Raw genomic sequence first — 21,796 nt, forward strand, 5'->3', positions numbered from 1 at the left:
ACAGTTGACACCCTCATTTTAACTTCTAATATTACCATTAAGACTTTAAAGCAATACTATACCTGACAACCTGAAATAGTACTTTTCTGGATGTTCTGCTATGAAATAAGATGAATGTAATGCCTCCTACTTTTTTCTCCCCTTATTCATTTCACAGTTTTTATTATATCATTATATTTACCTTGTCAAGTTATATAATACTTACATTCTGTTCTGTAACTATAAGTCTTCAGTGCTTTGTCTTTAGGTTCATTCAACACGTTTACAATAAATTGAAACAGAGTTAAAAATAACATGGTTATGTAAATATTTTTATTATGGATCTAATCCTAGCATGTGAGGCAGAACCCAATCCATTTTGACAATGTCCCCCTTTACATTTCAGCTGGGAACTGTCCATGGTCCTCCAGGCACAGTCTGACCAGTTCAGGGCAGAGTGTTTTGCAGTACTGAAGTGAAGCCCAGGAACACACTGGCCTCGTGGACAGTTTAATTCATTGTTAACTTGAGTTTGTCAATAATGAGAATTTCAAATTTAAACTGAATTCTTGTTATTTTCCAAGGTTGATGATGCCACTGGGACAGCTCAGATTTAGGAAAGGCCTTCCTCATTTTGAAGTAAAATGTTACCCTATAGCTTCTTCTCTAACAGATCATGGAACTACAGGACCAAAGGATATTGTGCATATTACATTTTTTAGGTATTTATGCCAAAATTATACCTATTCACACTATCACCAGCAATGCATGAGAGGCATGTTTGGGGGAATTTCTGAGTTTGTTTGTTAGTATTAACTGCAGTAGGTAGAAATAACCAACTAATTTTTAGTTTTATGAAAATTGTCTAGGGTTGGATGAATTAAGCTCAAGCCAGAGGTTCTCTACCCTGATGATAATCAGTCATTTTAGTTCTGAGAGGCAGTTTGATCTCAGACATATCCAAAGCCATAGGATGGTTAGAAATATCATAATAGGAATTAATATATTTTAAAAACACAAACCTTTGAATCATTTCATTATTTCATGCATTTAATTGGGAAGTTAAAATAAATGCCTTGATCATATGATTTATAAATGTTTTTGCTACAAGTAGTCATGAAAGGATCATTATACATTGGTTGCATTACTAGATCTGAAGCTAAAGATTTGTTACATATACACTAACATACGTAAAATAGATAGCCAATGGGAATGTGCTGTATGACTCAGGGGACTCAAACTAGGGGTCTGTGACAACCTAGAGGGGTAGGTTGGGGTAGGAGATGGGCGGGAGACTCTAAAAGGAGGGGACATATGTACACCTATGGCTGATTCATGTTGATGTATGGCAGAAACCAATACAAGATTGTAAAGCAATTATCCTTCAACCAAAAGTAAATAAATTAGGAAAAAATTTTTGTTTAAGTGATTCCCATCACTATTTCCATAGCGCCTGTCCTCATTTGCCCATGCAGTTCCCTCTTGGAAGTCTGTCCTGATTTTGCTCCGAGGGGGCTAGTTGTTTCTTGTTCTGTGAGTCAGTGCGGTCTGACAGCATTCCCAGATCCCGGCCGGTGACACCGATGTCACATTACTTCAGTGTATCCTTGAGGTAGCCATGCAACCAGACCCACTCCAGCTGCTGTCTCCTGCTTAAAGCTCTATCAGTAATTGCATTTGCTGTCCGAGGCCATCTGTTTCCAGCCATTCAGCCCTGCGCCCCCCGAATTCTGAAGCACTTAATCAGAGCGCTGGAGGAGTAGGTCCCCGAGGCCTGGTTGCTGGCTCCCACATTCCTGCATTTCATATGAGAAACAGTATATAGTTAACTGGGCTGAAATGTGTCCAGAAAAAAAAAAAATCTGAGCTGCTGCCATGTGCCACTATATTCTATGACCATGAAGGAATTTTCTGATTTTTTAAAAAAATTTTATTTTATTTTTAAACTTTACATAATTGTATTAGTTTTTCCAAATTAGACATAAGCATCAGTGTTCCAGATTTGTTAAAGAGAACTGTTTTGGCCATGGTCTCTAAGGCAGTGAGACAACAGTCTGATATCAGAGTGAAAAAAATTTCTCATAGCTGAAATATTTTAATTGTGTTTATTGGTCTCTTGGTGTAAGCTGCCAATTGATTAGTTTATTCCAAACTGACAGTACGTCTATAGTACTCAAGTGTCGGATATGTTTTCTGTGTATTTGTAGGAACTTTTGTAAATTCTTGGTTAAAAGCATCTCTCCATTGGTCATGGAAAGGCTCCTCTTTTGCATTAGAGACTTTCTTTCAATGTAAAAGTTGATATATAATTTTCTACTGGGTTTTAGGACTCTGAGGGGATTAGGATTAACTTTCATCCACTGTGTCATCAAATTTAGGACCTCAGTTTTCTTTCTTTTTTAAAAAAAAAATTTATTTGGCTGCACCAAGGCTGAGTTGCAGCATGCGGGATCTTTAGTTGTGGTGTGTGGAATCTGGTTCACTCACCAGGGATTGCACCCTGGCCCCCTGCACTGGGAGTTTGGAGTCTTAGCCATTGGGCCACTGGGCAAGGCCCCAGGACTCAGTTTTCTAACCACACATTAGATTGCAATTTCTAAGTTAATACAGGATGATAAATTCCAATTTATTGTCACCAGTGCTGATGCTAGATTAGAATGTTAGTCTAACTGAACAGATATTGTATTACTATCTAAAAATAAATCTGTGAAGTATTAAAGTATTGTAAATTCTTAAAGTATTGTATTTGTGATAAAGTGTCCTTGACTCTTCATACTATTTAATTCTCGGTGGTTAATGGGGCTTCTCTGCAAAAAGAACTGGGTTGGAAAGGGAGTGGAGAAATGGAACAGTCACCAGGAGCCAGAACAGCAAAGCATTTCATGAGCTAATTTCCATAATCTTTTTTGATGTGAATTAATTTAATTTGGAACTTGATGTCAACAAACTTTTTTTTTTAATGAATTTTAAAGATATCCTTTTGATGTCTCTTTGGACCATTCTAGATATAGGAAATAGAAGTAGGTACACTGGTAACTTTCTTGGTGCCCTTTATTTTTACAAACCTAAACATACATATTCTTTAAAGTTATTCTTCTCAGTATGGTTCTGTCTCTCCATTTTTAATCCTCCCACCCCAAAATTGACTACTCCTTCCTATTTCCTTTCTTCAGGGCCTACCAGTATCAGTATTGTCTTTATCAGACAGGGAGATACACTGCTGCTGCTAAGTCGCTTCAGTCATGTCCAACTCTGTGCGACCCCATAGATGGCAGCCCACCAAGCTCCCCCATCCCTGGGATTCTCCAGGCAAGAACACTGGAGTGGGTTGCCATTTCCTTCTCCAATGCATGAAAGTGAAAAGTGAAAGTGAAGTCACTTAGTCATGTCTGACTCCTAACGACCCCATGGACTGTAGCCCACCAGGCTCCTCCATCCATGGGATTTTCCTGGCAAGAGTACTGGAGTGGGTTGCCATTGCCTTCTCCGAGGGAGATACACAGTCAATGAATACTGGAAAAAAGATCTTACTCTCTTTTATACAATGATGTTTTATGATAATTCTACTCTGTTATTTATCTTCATTCAAATAATTTTTAGTGGCTAATTAGGACTCTGAGAGTTGACTGTTTCCTCAACATCAATTTCCATCTATACCAAGCTTGAGAACACATAGCCCTGTAAACATATTCTACCTATGGATCGAATCTACTAGTATGTTAGCCAGTGATGTATTTTCATTAAATCTCTCCAGAGGTCCCTATAGAAAAGTCCTATATGTCAGTTTCCTTTTTTTCATCCCTAGGCCTTATTTTTTTCCACTTACTTTTAAACAAATGTATTTATTGTTAATTGAAGGATAATTGCTGTACAATATCATGTTGGTTTCTGCCATATATCAACATGAATCACCACAGGTATACATATGCCCCTTCCCTCTTGAGCCTTCCTCCCACCTTCTACCCTATCCCGCCTTTCTGGGTTGTCACAGAGCCCCGGTTTGAGCTCCCTGAGTCACACAGCACCTTCCCACTGGCTCTCTATTTCACAATAGTGTTTATGTTTCCATGCTACTCTCAGTTTGTCCCACATTTTCCTTCCCCAAACTGTCCACAGTTTGGTTCTCTAGCCCTGATTTTATATCCCTTCTCTTTTTCAGACACTTAAATTCACCTAACATAGCTTTACAATTTAATGTCTTTATGAAGAGACGATAGGGCACCTAGAATGAAGAATGGAATAAGCATTTAACCCTAACTCCTTGAAGTCATCAGTAAGCAAGATAAATGAGAAGCAAATGCAGCCTCCCCTCGTTGGCTACTAATGCTATTGTCTTCACTTTCCATAATTATTTTAGGACTTGCTCGGTGCCATGGAGGCCAAAGAAGCTCTTGAAAGGGAAGTTAAGGTCTTCCAAGAAAGGCTGCTTGCTGGTCAGCGGGTCTGGGATGCCTCAAAGCAGGAGCTGAGCCTCTTGAAGAGGAGCTCTTTGGAGCTGGAGAAGAGTCTGAAGGCCAGTCTGGAGGCAACTGCAGCCTCCCAGACCGAGCTCTCCTCATTTAGGGAGAAGATAGCAGCCCTCCTGAGGGGCAGCTCGGGCACACTTAGGCCCTCGGAGGATGCCATTCTGGAGAGGATTCGAGAAATGGGCAGCCAGGAAGAGAGCGGGAAACAGGTGAGTGGGGGTTGGGGGCTTACAAGCTTCTTAAGGACAGTCAGCTCCTTCAGTTAGCATATTCAGTGAGTGAGTTGTCTGAATTAGTCAAAGTGTTTCTTCCCAAAGCATCAGTCACTCAGTCGTGTCCAACTCTTTACAGCCCTGTGGACCCGCCAGGCTCCTTGGTCTGTGGAATTCTCCAGGCAAGAATACTGGAGTGGATTGCCATTCCCTTCTCCGGAGGACCTTCCTAGCCCAGGGATCAAACCTGGGTCTCCTGCATTGCAGGCAGATTCTTTATCATCTGAGCCACCAGGGAAGCCCAAGTTAGTTAAAAGTAGCATTTAAATGTGGTTGTACTACTTTCAGGGATTCCCAGGTGGCTCAGTGGTAAAGAATCCTACTTTCAATTATATATTATATTTTTGAAGTCACATCTCGCTGTGAATGATGCGCGTTCTGCACGAAGAGCTACTCATGCTGAATCTTGTCTCTACTGCATGCTCACTTGCTCCAGATGTGAGGTTCTTGTGAGGACAGCCCTCTGAGATTTTTTTTTCCCCTGGCCTACCGTAGAGGGACAGTCCAGGGTCCACACCCCTATCTGAAACCCTTGAGGCCTGCTGTGGGCTTTTTTCTTTTCTTGTTTTAATTGGAGTGTAATTGCTTTACAGTGTTGTGTTAGTTTCTGCTATATGACTGCGTGCATCAGCCATATGTATAGATATGTCCCCTCCCTCTTGGACCTCCCTCCCACCTCACCCCCATCCCAGCCCTCTGTCATCAGAGAACACTGAGCTGAGTTCCCCGTGCTATACAGCAGCTTTCCACTAGCTATCTATTTTACACATGATAGTGTGTATACTGGGAAAGATTGAGGGTAGGAGGAGAAGGGGACATCAGAGGATGAGATGGCTGGATGGCATTACCGACTCAGCAGCTATGAGTTTGAGCAGGCTCCGGGAGATAGTGAAGGACAGGGAAGCCTGGCGTGCTGCAGTCCATGGGGTCACAGAGTCAGACATGACTTAGGGACTGAACAACAACAAAGCATGTATATGTCAATGTACTCTCTTAGTTCATCCCACCCTCCCCTTCTCACCCTGCGTCCATCTGTCTGTTTTCTACATTTGTGTCACTGTTCCTGTGCTGCAGACAGATTCATCTGTACCATTTTTCTGCTGCGGTTTTTGAATTCAGAATTTTTCAGCATTTAGAAAGGTCACATAATCCCCAGGAAGGTAGTGGAGAAAGGACCTTGACACGCTGCTCCTCAGTGGGTTCTGGTTAGCATTCCGTAATCAACCACGTTCTTCTTCTGCGGCGAAAGCTACAAGCAGCTCGGCTTCGTGGGATCCACCAGGACTGTGAAGAGCCGCGGCCACTTCAGGTCAGGGTTTGTTGCCAGATCCCGTCAGGTCAAGCTTTGCCAGCCAATGAGTTTTGGAAAAAAAAAAAAAAAACCGTCAGCTTTCAGATCCTTTGGGATTTTGGAATTGCAGATAAGAGTTGCTAGGCCTGTAACTGGATCTGCCTCTTAAGGTTATTGTTTGTTGTAAACCTTAAATTAAAAAAAAAATTATTATGAAGTCTTTAACACACTGTCTGGCCAATAGCAATGATAAATATTAACTATTGGTGCCCTGGTCCTGCCTCCTGTCTCACCTCCTCTCTCCTTCTCTTCTTTTCCTGATATACCTGAAACAGTCTCTTAGGGGACCTGTTTAACAAGTGGATTTAAAAGTGGTTTCCATCACACATATGACTGAAGCTTGCTTAATTTTGTTATCTTATTTCTATTATTAACAGTTCTCCTTTCCCATAAAGCTTTGCTTAGCCATGTCAAGTTCAGCCCAGACTCTATTTAAATTGTCATTAAATCCAGATTTTAAAGTCCTACTTAATGAGGGTTTTAACTAAATAACATCCAAATTCTATGATATTCATTAATATAATCCTTTAATTCCATTAGGAACTGTTTCTTCTCCTGAGTTCATTCTTTGCTCAAAAGGAGAAAATGAACTTTTTTATCTTTTAACGTTCCTCAAAAACTCAGAGTGAACACTAACACACAGCTCAGGGTTACCTTTGTAAATTTCCTTTAATGCTAAGACAATTTAAATTCTCTTTGAAAACTCTGCAAAATTCACTTGTGCTCCAGCAGCAGCTCCAGTGACTCCTTTGTCCAAGTGTAGGATTCTCTTTGTGGATAGAAAATGTTCATCCCATAACATGTGTGGGGCTTCCCTGGTAACTCAGACAGTAAAGAATCCGCCTGCAATGCAGGAGACCCGGGTGCAGTCCCTGGGTCGGGAAGATCCCCTTGAGAAGAAAATGGCAACCCACTCCAGTATTCTTGCCCAGAGAATCCCATGGACAGAGGAGCCTGGTGGGCTAGAGCCCATGAGGTCACAAAGAGTCGGTCACGATTGAGTGGCTAATTCGCAGGTAACATACGTGGGTCTCTGATGGTCACTCAGTCTATCTTGTGATTCAGTACACATATAGGTCCTGGGTTGGAGGAGAAACCCAGGACTGAGTTTACAGGACTCAGAAAAGGACTGAGAAAAGCTTCATTAAGTGAGTTACCTTGAATAGTAATAGACGTACTTCAATAGCCAATGGATCTTTGCCATTACATTTTATTGCTTCCCTCTTCTATTTTTCCAAATGTTTTCCTCAAACTATTTTAATTCCAGCATGTGAAACATGGCATAAAGTTGTCAGCATGATGTATATGTTTATTTTCTAAAGCAAAATGATGTAAATTGGTTAAGCTGGCTATGCCCTCCCCCTCTCCTCGTAAAAATGAGAATGAGTCAGAGCCTTTTTAGTGCCTTTGTCTGCCATTCCTAGCCTGTAATTTTTTTTCAATAGCTGCCCTCACTCTTTAAAAGCCCGAAATCAAGCCTGTAGCTAGCATCTTGTGTGACTCATTGTCAAGTAAAATCAGGAGAAAACGGATTTTATATATTGTCTTAGAACTGTTTGTGAAGAATGGGAGCTTTACAGATTGATGAATCTGCTGCAGAGGGTGCATCCCCTGCCAGCTGTCGGGGGTAAACACACAGTCCCCAGCTGAGTAACACCCATGTGCCCTGGGCCTGGCAAATCCTCCCCTTCACTGTGACTCCGACTCACTGAACGTTGCTTTTCTTGTTTACCTCTTTGCTATTCATTTTCACTCTCCTGGATTTGCAATTCTAGGTAGAACTCAGGACACCACCCACACGTTTTTCAGTAAGTGCTTTCTACTTGTTCCATGCTCTTCTGATTATAGCAAAACCTAATTTTCTTTTTAAGTACTTTACTATACTTTAGAGCAGGATTTCTCAGCTGTTGACATGTGGGGCTGGAATATCCTTTGTTGTAAAAGCCCAGTTCTGTGCCTTGTTGGATGTTTAGCAACCTCTCCAGCTTCTACCCACTAGATACTGATAGTACCACCTCTTCTCCCTGATTGGTGACAACCAGTGGTGTCTCTGTGCATGCGTGCTCAGTCGCTTCAGTTGTATCCGACTCTGCAATCCTATGGACTGTAGCTCACCAGGTTCCTCTGTCCATGAGATTCTCCAGACGAGAATATTGGAGTGGGTTGCCATGCCCTCCTCCAGGGGATCTTCCCAGCTCAGGGGTCAAACCTGAGTCTCTCATGTCTCCTTCATTATCAGGTGGCTTCTTTACCACTAGAGCCACCTGGGAAGCCCTAGTGATTTCTGTAGTGTTAATGACTCAACTGTGTCTGACTCTTTTCAATCCTATGGACTGTAGCCCACTAGGCTCTCCGTCCATGGGATTCTCCAGGCAAGAACACTGGAGTGGGTTGCCATTCCCTTCTCCAGGGGATCTTCCTGACCCAGGGATCAAACCTAGATCTCCTGCTTTGCAGGCAGATTCTTTATCGTCTGAGCCACCGGGGAAGCCCCGTGGTGTCTCTAGACATTGCCAAATGACCCTGAGAAGTGAAACTGCCCCTAATTGAAAACCTCTCTCTTAGAGGAATGTTCTACTGTGGAGTTCCCAGGAATTCTAAATGAGTATTTTAGTTATGTAGCCTTGAAATTTCGGCACACTTGTAACAGGTGTTTTTGAAATAATGATTTCTTGCACAATGACAGGAAACTATGATATTTTCAGATTTCAGAGTATTGAGGTGAGCCTTTGTTTATTTGTTTTGAACTTTTAGATATTTCCTAGCTGGATAATTATCTGGCTGAGAATTGACCATGAGTGAGTCCCACGATGCCTCCTTAATTGCAAACAAATTAGTACAGGCTCACAAACATTTTTCTAGGCATTTCTTCTGTTCTGCTTTAGAGCACACACAAGGCTATATTTCCTCCAGTGGAGTTTTTTTAGTCCAGTGTGAGAGCTCTGGGGACTCAATGTGATACCATAAACAACCTGAGATATTTCTACAACTCCCCTACTCCCCCTTTCTGATCTCTTAACTCTGCTCTGTTCTTAATCCTCCAATATTCTAAACCAAACATTTACCCAGAAGCTTCAGATACGCTTGCACTGACATTTCATCATCCAGTATTATGTTACATAGTCACTCCTGGCTCCGAGGGCATCTGGGCAAGTCCAAGGATAGAGGTTTCAGCTCTCCCAGCCTCTGAAGTGTATTAATTTCCTAGAATGGCCGTGACGAAGTACCACTACCTAAGGTGGCTTAGACAACAAAAATTTGTTGTCTCACAATGGAGGCTTGAAGTCCAAAGTCAAAGTGTTTGTAGGATTGGTGTCTTCTGAGTGCCTAGAGGGAAAATCTGTTTCAAACCTATCACCTAGCTTCTGATAGCCTCAGACATTCTTTGGTTTATGGATCACATTCTGGGTCTTCATATAATTTTCCCTCCACTTGTGTGTGTCTCTTTGTCCAAAATTCCCCTTTTAATAAGGACACCGGTCATATTGGATTAGGACCCATCCTCATTACCTCATTTTAACTTATCTCTGTAAAGATTCTAATAAGGTCATATTCTGAAGCACCAGGGGACTTCATCACAACTCTTTTGAGGGGACCCAATTCAAACCATAACAGAAGTTGACATACGCATTGGTGGTGGTGTAGGGTCAGCCCAGTCAATAGTGTTGGCCATACATATGACAAGAAGGAAGGATAATTTGATTGGTTCCTGGTAGCTCATTTTATATATTTCTTAAGTGAAAATCTAGCTTGAATAATCAGAGAAGAGTTGTTTCTGTCCAGAAGGCACTGGTCCTTAAGTGACCCAAGTGGCTTTTTCTTCAGCTTAGAGCTCTTGTGCTTCCATTGGATTTAATCTTAGAGCAGAAGTGCCTCTCGGGTGAAATCAACAACTCCTTGTCCTTGGAAAGTAAATTAGTTCTCTTAGGGCATTATTATTTCACTTCCAGAATCCAAGCTGCTTGGTTTTGGAGTATTATAGTTTATTTCAGTGCCTTTTTTTTGTTTTTAAAAATTGCGATGTTGTTTTTCAGTTGCTCAGTCGTGTCTGACTCTTTGCGACCCCATGGACTGCAGCACTCCAGGCTTTCCTGTCCTTCATCATCTCCCAGAGCTTGCTCAAACTCATGTCCATTGATATGTGTTCTTTAGTACAAGCCACCCTCCTTCCCTGCCCATTCCAGGCATCTCTAGTGGTTTGTTTTTTACAGAAATAGAAATTAAGGGTTTAATCAGAACAACATCAGTAGGCAACACTTTTTAAAACATTTATATGCTGTGCTGGGTCTTAGTTGCTGCATGAGGCATCTTTGGTTGCAGCATGTGGGATCTAGCTCCCTGACCAGGGATGGAACCTGGGTCCCCTGCATTGGGAGCTCAGAGTCTTAGCTTCTGGACGACCAGGGAAGTCCCACATCTCTAGTGTTGAAATTCCTAGCACATTTTGTCCCACAGAGTATCAGGGATATGTTAGCAGATTATACTAAGAAAAAGGAGAGGGAAAAAAAAAAAGGAAAAAAGTCTTACTGATTCTTTAGATTTGTCGGTGTGAAAAGCACAACACAATTTTGCAGTTTTGATGGGAAACATTCACCTGGTCACTGGTGTTTGATGTTCCCAAGAACTGAGTCAGATTGGAATATTAATTAATTTGAATTAAAATATGTAAATTTAACTTTAAAAAGACCTGGTGGTGTCATATGCATGGAGATCTAGGTAAGCATACGAAGCAAAGTTCTATGGTGCGTAGAATATTGGGAAGTTCACAGTTGTTTGCTGCCCTCTGGACACCAGAATCTTTGCAGGATGGCTGGGGAGATTCTGCCCAGGTCAGCCACACTGGTGTTTGTAAAAGTCATACTCTGCTGAATTATAGTTTCCATGGATCACTCTCAGGATCACACAGGATAAAGATGAAAGAGGGACCCTCTCACCTCCAATTCAACACATTTGTTCCTTATTTTTTCTTTCCCAGAAAGATTTCTAGTTGAAAAACAGCTTCTATGATCTGAAAACAGTTTGAGAAATATGTGCATGCGTGCTCAGTCGCTTCAGTCGTGTCTGACACTTTGCGACCCTATGAACTGTAGCCCACCAGGCTCCTCTGTCTGTGGGATTTTCCAGGCAAGAATACTGGAGTGGGTTGCCATGCTCTCCTTCAGGGGATCTTCCCAACTCAGGGATCGAACCTGCGTCTCCTGTACTGCAGGTGGATTCTTTATCCACTGAGCCACCTGGGAAGCCCTTAAGAAACATGATAGAGGACAATTCCTGAAAAACTCCTCAGACTCCTTATGACAAAAGACTAGGATTGGATGAACCCACATACTGGAGGAGTAATACTGATGATAAAAGTGGGTGCAATGTGTTGAACTTCAATTGGGTATGAGATTCTGTGCTAATCAAATGATCATTAATTTAGCTCATCTACTCATAAGAACAAAGTATGAGTTTCAGTGCGGTTAATTTCTTGCTTCAGTTAACACACTGGTCAGGGGAAGGGTGAGGGCTTGAAATCAGGACTGTCTGACTCTGAAGTCCCTGTGCCACAGTCTGGTCTACATCAGGTGTCTGCCTCTTCCTTCAGGATCATTATCACTCCCTGAGTCAGTTACTGCACTCACTTGTTGTCTTTACTGATTTCTGTGGAAGACTTGGCTCTCCTCTGGTAAGGTGTGCAGCATGCTGACTGTGGCTGAGTGATCACAAGTTTCCCATCTTTCCAACTGAGATTTTCTGCATTTGTTTTCTTTTTGGCTTCTTTCTCTTTGCCATGTCAACTATGGGATAGAAGCATCAAAGAACCTTCAGGTAGAAAGACTTACTTTCGACTTAGAGTCCAATATGAAACTACATTTTCAGTGGCACAGAAACATGTGCCATCTCTCGTACAACATACTATCATTAGAGTTTTGTAGGTTACTTTGTGTATTGTACTTGATGCATTTTTTGCATTAAGATCAGATCTGCTATTAGTAAGTACTAAGGGCATATTCATTGGAAGGACTGATGCTGAAGCTACAATATTTTGGCCACCTGATATGAAGAGCCAACTCATTGGAAAATATCCTGATGCTGGGAAAGATTGAAGGCAAAAGGTGAAGGGGGCAGCAGAGAATGAGATGGTTATATGGCATTATCAGTTCAATGGCATGAGTTGAAGCAAACTCTGGGAGATAGCAGAGGACAGAGGAGTCTGGTGTGCTCTAGCCCATGGTGTCGAAAAGAGTCAGACATGACTTAGTGCCTCAACAACAACAAAGGGTAGAAAATATGAAAGAGGGGTTCTGAGAGCCTCATAGTATATAATGAAAGTAGAAATTTCCTTCAGAAATGTCATTCTTTGGATATGGCACTAAGCAGCTTGCCATCAAATATCTGATTTCAAGCACATTCAGGAGTATAGAATTAATTGAATTATAGACATGGGAACTTGAAAGTCTTAGAAGCACAAAATTAGAGATCAAGTAGTTGAACCTTCCTGACTGTAGCACTTCAGTCCCCCGCGTAACATTATTAACAAATGGTTGGCCAAATCCTAGCCACCTCCAGGGACTGGCACTTCACTACTGGAGATAAGAAGACGCTTAAAGCATGAGGCAAAACATACCTCAAAACTGCACATGTAATGTCTCAACTATAGTTTAGCAATACATGCAAATACATTATTTTAAAAGAGTAATCGTTGTTGCCTCTGGTAAGATCATGGGAATTAGGTTTTGCTTAGTTACATGTTTGTTTTTGTCCGTAATGCATTTTTTACAATGAGTATGTATTACTTTGAAATTATGGGGAAGGAGGAAAATTATTTACATAGAAATAGGAATATTTGATATATACCTGTTGGTCCTCAACTTGAACTCTGAAGGCACAACTCAGAACAAATCTCATTGTTCTTCTGTATAGTAGCCTTTTAAAATATTTGAACATAATATTATAATTGGCCTCCAATTAAAATAAATTAATTAATTAAAAATATTTGAACACAGCTTGATTGTCTTCTTGTCTTTAGGTTTCGTTGTTTGCAGATGGGTGGGTGGGAATTTAAAAAAAAGAAACCATCAAAACCAAATAAACTTATGACCTTAAACTTACTTTTTTAAAAATTTAATTCAACATTTTCTGAAAATGGGATTTGGCGGAATCAGTTTGAATATTCTCTAGGTGTACCCGAGGTGTTTGGTAAATTTAAGTTCTTGGTTTAAGGGAAGGTCAGGACAAGAAGAGAAACTCCTGGAAAGGATGGAAGCACTGGGTAAGGTAGGGGATTGGGGGGAGTTTGGGGTCCTTTAACAGAGGAACAGTGACTTTATGCTCAAAGAGGAGGTGGTAGCTAGATTCCCCTGCCTTCTTCTGCTCTGCTGTTGACCCTATTCTGACTCACTGAATTGAAGGCATTTTGACCTTTCGAATGCTAACAGATGACTTTGCTCCTTAACTGTGCAGCACAGACACAGTACCTCTGCAGTTTAGTGCATGAGTAACCAATACTCAATACAAAGTCCTAAATAAAGCTTGGAAAAATACATTTCTGCACTTAAATTCCCAATTACAGCCCAAGGTTATCTATCAAGTTTAACTTCCTGTGTAATCTGAATGTGCTATATGTGGCAGTAGAGTTTCTCTAGAAAAAGGTTATAGTTTTTCAAAGTACTTTATGTCTGAAGTCTTTTTTCCGGTTAAGCTTTTTTCTTTTTTATTGGAGTATAATTGCATTACATTGTTGTTTTAGTTTTGCTGTACAATGACGTGAAGCAGCTATATGTATACATATATCCCCTTTCTCTTGAACCACTCCCATCCCACCCATTTGTTAGTAGGTCATCAAAAAGCACAGAGTTGAGCTCCCTGTGCTGGACAGCAGCTTCCCACTAGCTGCTGTCTATTTTAGACATGGTAATGTATGTCAATCCTAATCTCCTGACTTGTCCCACCCTCTCCTTCCCCTGATGTGACCACAAGTCCATTCTCTACGTTTCTGGCTCTATTCCTGCCCTGCAAATAGGTTCACCTGTACTGTTTTTCTAGATTCCACATATATGTGTTAATATACAATATTTGCTTTTCTCTCTTTCCAACTGAGCTTTGAAACTCCTAAGTTAATAATGGGACTTCCACGGCAGTCCAGTGGTTAAGATTTTGAGCTTCCAATGAAAAGGGTGTGGATTTGCTCCCTGGTCAGGGAACTAAGATCCCATATGCCATGTTGCCAAGGTAGTTTTCAGTTCAGTTCAGTCGCTCAGTCGTGTCCGACTCTTTGTGACCCCATGAATCGCAGCACACTGGGCTTCCCTGTCCATCACCAACTCCCAGAGTTCACTCAAACTCATGTCCATCGAGTCAGTGATGCCATGCAGCCATCTCATCCTCTGTCGTCCCGTTCTCCTCTTGCCCCCAATCCCTCCCAGCATCAGAGTCTTTTCCAAAGAGTCAGCTCTTCGTATGAGATGGCCAAAGTACTGGAGTTTCAGCTTTAGCATCAGTCCTTCCAATGAACACCCAGGACTGATTTCCTTTAGAATGGACTGGTTGGATTTCCTTGCAGTCCAAGGGACTCTCAAAAGTCTTCTCCAACACAACAGTTCAAAAGCATCAATTCTTCAGTGCTCAGCTTTCTTCACAGTCCAACTCTCACATCCATACATGACCACGGGAAAAACCATAGCCTTGACTAGAGAGGGGTAAGTAAAGGTTTTCCCTCAAGATTTCCCAAAGAACTTGTTTAAGGAATGATGTAAAAATTAAAAATACCAATCAAAAATATTTTGCTAGATAATGAATGTAGATTTATTTCAAGCAGAGGCAAATAACAGCTATCAATTACCTGTTTTTTAAATTTAATTGTTACAAAGAATCTGAACGTTGGAGTTATAAATAGTTGTATCTTTGGGGTTGAGCACTGGATTTTAACACTTTGTTGCATCTGAAACAAGGCTTATCCTTGTTCTGTGTCTTTGTTTCCAGATGGTCTCCCAGCTTGAAGCCCAAATCTCTAAGCTTGTTGAACAGTTGGGAAACGAGTCCCAGTTTCACCAGAAAGCCCTGCAGAGAGCCCAGAAAGCAGAAAACCAGTTGGAGGCTCTTCAGGGCCGGCTGACACACCTGGAGGAAGAGCTGGTCTCTGGAGGTGTTCTGCAAGATGACTTGCATTTCGAGAAGCAAAAAGTAATAACATGAGGGCCGGCTCATGGGTGGAAACCTCTGTTGCAATATAAGATTTTATGTAAATATTTTGAATTTTACAGTACTTTGGTATCTTGGTGAACTTCTGAGTCATGAGTAAATTTCAGGGAGCAATGGATATTGTTTTGGGGTTTCTTCCTATTTTTGGAGCTTCCTTGATCCAAATTAATTCACTTAAATTCAACAGGTATTTATTGAATGTCTATTATATATGAGACTCTGATGGGTTGGGGGTAAGGTATGAATAACACACAGTTCTTTTTTTCTTGACTTTTCCGTGGGGCATTGAGATCTTCCCCAACCAGGGATCGAACCTGTGCCTCTTGCATTGGGAGCACAGAGTCTTAACCACGGGATTGCCAGAAAAGTCCTAACACACGGTTCTTGATCATAAAAGCTCATGATTCAATAGAGGAGACAGATGTTCAAATAATGTGCTGTACTGTACTATAAGGCTGTAAGTATTATAATAGGTATATTGACCAATAGAGTGCTTTAGGAGCCCAGTGAAGGGAATGATAAATTCTGGATAAAGTGGAGATTTTACAGGAAAGGAGACAATCAAGTTCATCTTTGAAGGATAAATTGGATTTTAGTGGAGAGAAAGAAGAGAAAGAGGGGAAATAGTGAACAAAAGTCTGGAAGGTTTCAAGTATTTTCACAGGGCTGCTGCTGCTACTGCTGCTGGTGCTAAGTTGCTTCAGTCGTGTCTGACTCTGTACGACCCCATAGACGGCAGCCCACCAGGCTCCCCTGTCTCTGGGATTCTCCAGGCAAGAACACTGGAATGGTTTGCCATTTCCTTCTCCAATGCATGAAAGTGAAAAGTGAAAGTGAAGTCGCTCAGTTGTATCCGACCCTCAGCTACCCCATGGACTGCAGCCTTCCAGCCTCCTCCATCCATGGGATTTTCCAGGCAAGAGTACTGGAGGGTGTCAGAGTGGCTATTCCCATATGGCTGGAACCTGGCATTCTTGGTGGGGCTGTGGTGGGAGAGCAGATTGGAATGCCTTGGGTTGTGAAGACTGAGCTTTCTTTATTCTGAAGACTCTGAAGTGCAATAAGCAATTTTTGAACATCACAGTGTTTTAGAAAGATCATGTCACCGGGCAGCTGAGATTGCCGACTTAGGAGAGACTCAGAAATGATAGTGTCTGATAACCCAGAGGGAGATAAGGAAAGTAGAGTGAGAAGAGAAGGGGTCTATGCTTAGGATTTGACCCTATGAAGACCATTGGTGATGTCTGAACAAAAGTTTCAGCAGAATGGTGGAGAACAGAAGTCAGTTTGCATTAGGACGAGGGGAGACTACTATGGGAAAATCTAGAGACTTAGATGACAATGAAGTCTGGTGACCAAAGAGAAAACAGGCATGAAGCTATGAAAAGCAGGATCAAAGAAAGGTTTTGTTGAACAGAATCACAAGATACATGTTTGTACCTTATCATGGACATCTATAGGGATACATAGGTTCATGCATAGCCTCAGGGCTCAGTGGCTCAGTGGTAAAGAATCTGCCTGCAGTGCAGGAGTTGAAAGAGATGCATGTTCGATCCCTGGGTCAGGAAGATCCCCTGGAGGAGGGCATGGCAACCCACTCCAGTATTCTTACCTGGAGCATCCCATGGACAGAGGAGCCTGGTGGGGTACAGTCCATCGGGTCACAAAGAGTCGGACATGACTGAAACAACTTAGCATGCATCATAGGCATAGAATTTGGCACGAAAAATACTCTACAGTTGAAAAATCTGTACTCTGGACACTCATGCATTCATTCTCTGCACTTAAAAAAAAACTGAGGAAGCATCCTGCCTATACTGAGGGTTGGATATGTAAAGATACTTAAGAGATGCCTATGCGGAATCCCAGTGTCATAGATGAGATGGGCAAATCAGGACACGGTACAGTTAGTGCTGTGAGAAAAGTACGCAATTCAACAGGAATTCAGATAAAGGAGTAATTACTTCTTTCCTATCTCATTGTGTGAGGAATGAGCCACATTCACCTGGAGATAACACTGGAGAGCGGCCAGGAAAAAATGAGTAGGAGCTTGTTAGGTAGAAGAGGTGGGGAAGGGATTTGGGGTGGGGGACGGCAGGACTGATGAAGGACTGGAGGGTGACAGGGAGCCTGGACTGTGATGCCCAGTGCGCCAGGGCAGGCTGGTCTTGCGAGGCTTTATCCTGTGGGCGATGGAAAGCCGTAGAGGGGTTTTGACTAAAAGAAAGGTTTCTCTGAAGGCAGGGTGACTCTGAGAATCTAGAGGCTAAAAGGAGGAGCCCTTTGGGTTCTAGAATAAAACTGTTCTTAGAATAGTTTTGATGAGAAGATAATAAGGGTTTGGATCAAGCAGTGAAAGGAATTTCTCAAACAGATGTCTCAAAAAGGTGTGTTGGTTGACATTTTGAGCTTGATAGGAAATCTAGCACCTGAGTCTGACGTGTTCAATTGGAAGAAATCTGATTGCCGGACATCGACTCCCATGGGTTCCACCAATACCTTGCACTAAATATTCAAAAGAAAAATGACTCCCTTCTCAAATTTGTCTCTGTCCTTCTCAGTGATGATGTAATCTGCCTCCAGTTGCTCAAGCCAGAATCCTGAGGGTCATCCTGAAGGCCTCCCTCTTTTCAGTCGATTTCTAAGCACTGTAAATCCTAAAGCATTATATCCCCAATGGATCTCAGATATCCCCTCCCCATCTCTAATTTAGAAGCAGTGCTGTAGTTTGGAGCATTACGATCATTTGCATAGACTGTGGAAACAACCTTCTCACTGATCGCTCTACCATTCCCAGCATGGTCTTAATAAAATGCGTGTCTAATCTTATCTTCCTCCATCTGGTCAAGGGCTCTGTATGGGCCTCCCTCAGGATTAGGTCTTGATTCCTTCTTTATATGGCTGTGACCGGGCCAGTTCATCAGTCCAGGCTCTTCTCTCACCTGCAATCTCTCAGGGCAGTGGTTGCAAAGTCAGAAGCCTCAAGGGACCATCGGGGTACTGGTTGGGTGCAATGAGTGGTCAGAGTCCAAACACATCCACATTCAAATTTGTCCTGTGGTCTAAGGTAAGAAGGCCCCCTCGGCAACCCAAATTGCACATTGCTGGTCTCTCTGAAAAGTGTTCTCCTCATCTTCTTCTCCTGGAGATAAACTGCCCTACTGTCCCATTAGCTGTCCCTTCGGATCCAGTTCCATTGTCATTTCTTCTAGAAACCTTTCCTTAGAGGCTTAGTTCTTCGTGCAACGTGTATGTGGCTCTGTCATGGCACTCACCACCCCTTTTGTATCCATGTGGTTTTTTTTTTTTTTTTTCCCTCTAATTTTATTTTATTTTTAAACTTTACATAATTGTATTAGTTTTGCCAAATATCAAAATGAATCCGCCACAGGTATACATGTGTTCCCCATCCCGAACCCTCCTCCCTCCTCCCTCCCCATACCATCCCTCTGGGCCGTATCCATGTTTTAACTCGACTTTTCCAATCCACTCTGAATTTCTTGAGGCCCAGGAAAATCTTTTTTTCTGGAGTTTTTCCAGGACTTAGAGCAAGAATCAATAAATATTATTTAAGTAATAGAAGAAGCACATCAAAGGCAAGACTTTTAGGTAGATCATTGTGTCTTCCATCCTTCATTATGATGTCATTAATTTGAATAGAGGTTATATCAAAATATAGGCTTTCCTGGTGGCTCATAGGTAAAGAATCTGCCTGCAATACAGGAGGCCTGGGGTTGGGAAGATCCCCTAGAGAAGGGAATAGCTCAGACAGTAAAGCGTCTGCCTACAATGTGGAAGACCTGGGTTCAATCCCTGGGTTTGGAAGATCCTCTGGAGAAGGAAATGGCAACCCACTCCAGTATTCTTGCCTGGGAAATCCCATGGACAGAGGAGCCTGGTGGGCTACAGTCCATGGGATCGCAAAGAGTTGAACACAACTGAGCAACTAACACTTTCACACTTTCATACCAAAATAGCTCTCAGTTATGAAAGCAAGTTGTGTAAACTGATTCTGCCCATGGTGAATCTTCCATAGATAACTGCCTATAAACTAGTAGTAGTATCCTTACTGCCCAATAAGGATAGTAGGCATGTTGTTGTTCAGTTGCTAAGTCGTGTCCCACTCTTGGTGACCCCATGGATTGCAGCATGCCAGGCTTCCCTGTCCTTTACTATCTCCCAAAGCTTTGTTCAAGCTCTTGTTGTTTGAGCTGGTGATGCCATCCAACCTTCTTATCCTCCGTCACCCCCTTCTCCTCCTGCCCTCAATCTTTCCCAGCATCAGAGTCTTTTCCAGTGAGTTGGCTCTTCATGTCAGGTGACCAAAGTATTGGAAGTTCAGCTTCAGCAGCAGTCCTTCCAGTGAATATTCAGGGTTGATTTCCTTTAGGATTGACTGATCTCCTTGCTATTCAAGGAACTCTCAAGAGTCTTCTCCAGCACAATTCAAAAGCATCAATTTTTTGGCACTTAGCCTTCTTTATGGACCAACTCTCACATCTATACATGACTACTGGAAAAGCCATAGCTTTGAGTATATGGACTTTTGTCAGCAAAGTGATATCTCTGCTTTTTAAAACACTGTCTAGGTTTGTCATAGCTTTACTTCCAAGGAGCAAATATCTTCTAATTTCATGGCTGCAGTCACCATCTGGAGTGATTTTGGAGCCCAAGAAAATAAAATCTGTCACTATCTCCATTTTCCCCCATCTATTTGCCATGAAGTGATGGGACTGGATGCCATAATCTTAAGTTTTTTGAATGTCAAGTTTTAAGCCAGGTTTCCTTCTCTCTTCTTTAACCCTCATCAAGAGGCTCTTTAGTTCCTCTTTGCTTTCTTCCATTAGGGTGGTATGATCTGCATATATGAGGTTGCTGATATTTCTCCCAGAAATCTTGATTCCAGCTTGTGCTTCATCCATCCCAGCCTTTTGAATGATGTACTCTGCATAGAAGTTCAATAAACTAGGTGACAATATACAGCCTTGACATACTCCTTTGCCAGTTTGGAACCAGTCCATTGTTCCATGTCCTGTTCTAACTATTGCTTCTTGTCCTGAATGCAGGTTTCTCAGGAGACAGGTAAAAATCTGGTTTCCCATCTACTTAAGAATTTTCCACAGTTTGTTGTGATTCACACAAAGGCTTTAGCGTTGTAAATGAAGCAGAAGTAGATTTTTTTTTTTTTTAATTCTCTTGCTTTTTCTAGGCATGTAAGATTGAAAAGCAAAGGTGTACAGAAATTAAATTTAAATACAGGTAATTGAAACTTACACAGCATAGAATATATTCATGCTAAGTTGTGATTCATTGTGATTCAAATGAACAAAATGTACAGGAATCCTTTCAGCAACTTTAACTTTCTGAGGCTTGGCCAAGATTCTTGAAAAGGCGCTTCCTCTTTTGGGTCTTGGCTCCCTCTTATCTTAATCCCCTTTGGCCTGAGGTAGATCTTTGTCTGCTGAGTGGATGGGCCAATAGAAATAGAAAATGAAGCTTTTATACCTTCCCAGAAAAGTTACCAACTCTATTTTATTTAAAATACAAGCAATAGCAGTTATTTCACTTTCATTTGCATAGATTAGAAATGAAATAGTCCATGCTGGGAGTGGGGTGGGGGGCCGACAGAGCATTTAGAAGTTACAAACTGATGATGCAGAGACAGAAACAGCCTGTGGTTTTGTCACATGATACAACCACGATGCCTGTGATGACTGTGACTTATATAGGAAAGATGAAGTTTTATGTATGCTTTTCAACAAAATTAGAAGATATACACTTACAAATACTTTCATCCTGATGACTGAAATATAGGTAGTTCAGGGCTTTAAGCTGGCATGCTTCAGTCATCAGAAAATGATACTTGTTTCAACATATAATTGCCTAAAAATGCCTGTTGGATGAAGAGCTATTGCAATGAGAAGAAGTTTCAAAGATAGAACCCAAATCATGGAATTCTGTTACAGAAAGCCCATTGGTTGATTTATTCATCTGTCAAGAACTCAGTAAGCATTTAATGTCTGATGTGACCAGATAAGCCCCAGAGATCAAGTGGAGGAGGATCCTAGGCTAGTTTTGTGACTTTTACCGACTAAACTATGAATTTTGACTTTTCTGATACAGCTCTATTTTAGAATGTTGGGACTTCCCTGGTGGTCCAGTGGTTAAGACTTTGCCTTCAATGCAGGGGGTATGGGTTCGATTCCTGGATGCTAAGATCCCACATGCCTCCCAGCCAAAAAACCAAAACACAAAACAGAAGCAATACTATAACAAATTCAATAAAGACTTAAAAAAAAAAAGTTGTTCCTTTATCCTTGATACTTAAAACCTTTTAAAGACATTTTCTAAAGAATTTTAATTTAAACAAAAACATTGTCCACGTTTGTTTGTATGGAGAGCTCTGGTTTTAGCGTGGTTTGTAGAACCACAACCCAGGAAGAGTAAAGTGGTTGGCTAAGTGGTCAGTTTCTACCTTGGAGGCCAGGGCTCACTTGGGTGGACAAAATTGCCATGGAAGGTATGTAGATGATTGGTCTACAGAG

The 21,796-nt window shown here is 41.7% G+C and overlaps 1 protein-coding gene across 17 annotated transcripts in view; it reads left to right on the forward strand.

Moving 5' to 3' along the window:
- Positions 1-21,796, forward strand: part of CCDC170 (coiled-coil domain containing 170) — a 95,845-nt gene that overhangs the window by 54,800 nt on the left and 19,249 nt on the right. For 13 of the 17 annotated variants that reach the window (XM_086318349.1, XM_086318350.1, XM_086318353.1 and 10 more), the window contains 2 exons: positions 4,337-4,654; positions 15,033-15,233. In XM_086318349.1, the coding sequence (XP_086174475.1) occupies positions 4,337-4,654; positions 15,033-15,233 (519 nt within the window). Of the gene's footprint in view, positions 1-78; positions 702-4,336; positions 4,655-15,032; positions 15,234-21,796 lie in introns of those variants that run through there. The other 4 variants (XM_086318357.1, XM_086318359.1, XM_086318365.1 and 1 more) reach the window with 3 other exon arrangements.

This window comes from Bos grunniens, chromosome 9 (genome assembly GCF_055505025.1).
Source record: "Bos grunniens cultivar Pamir isolate PY7600 chromosome 9, Bosgru_T2T1.0, whole genome shotgun sequence".
NCBI lineage: Eukaryota > Metazoa > Chordata > Mammalia > Artiodactyla > Bovidae > Bos > Bos grunniens.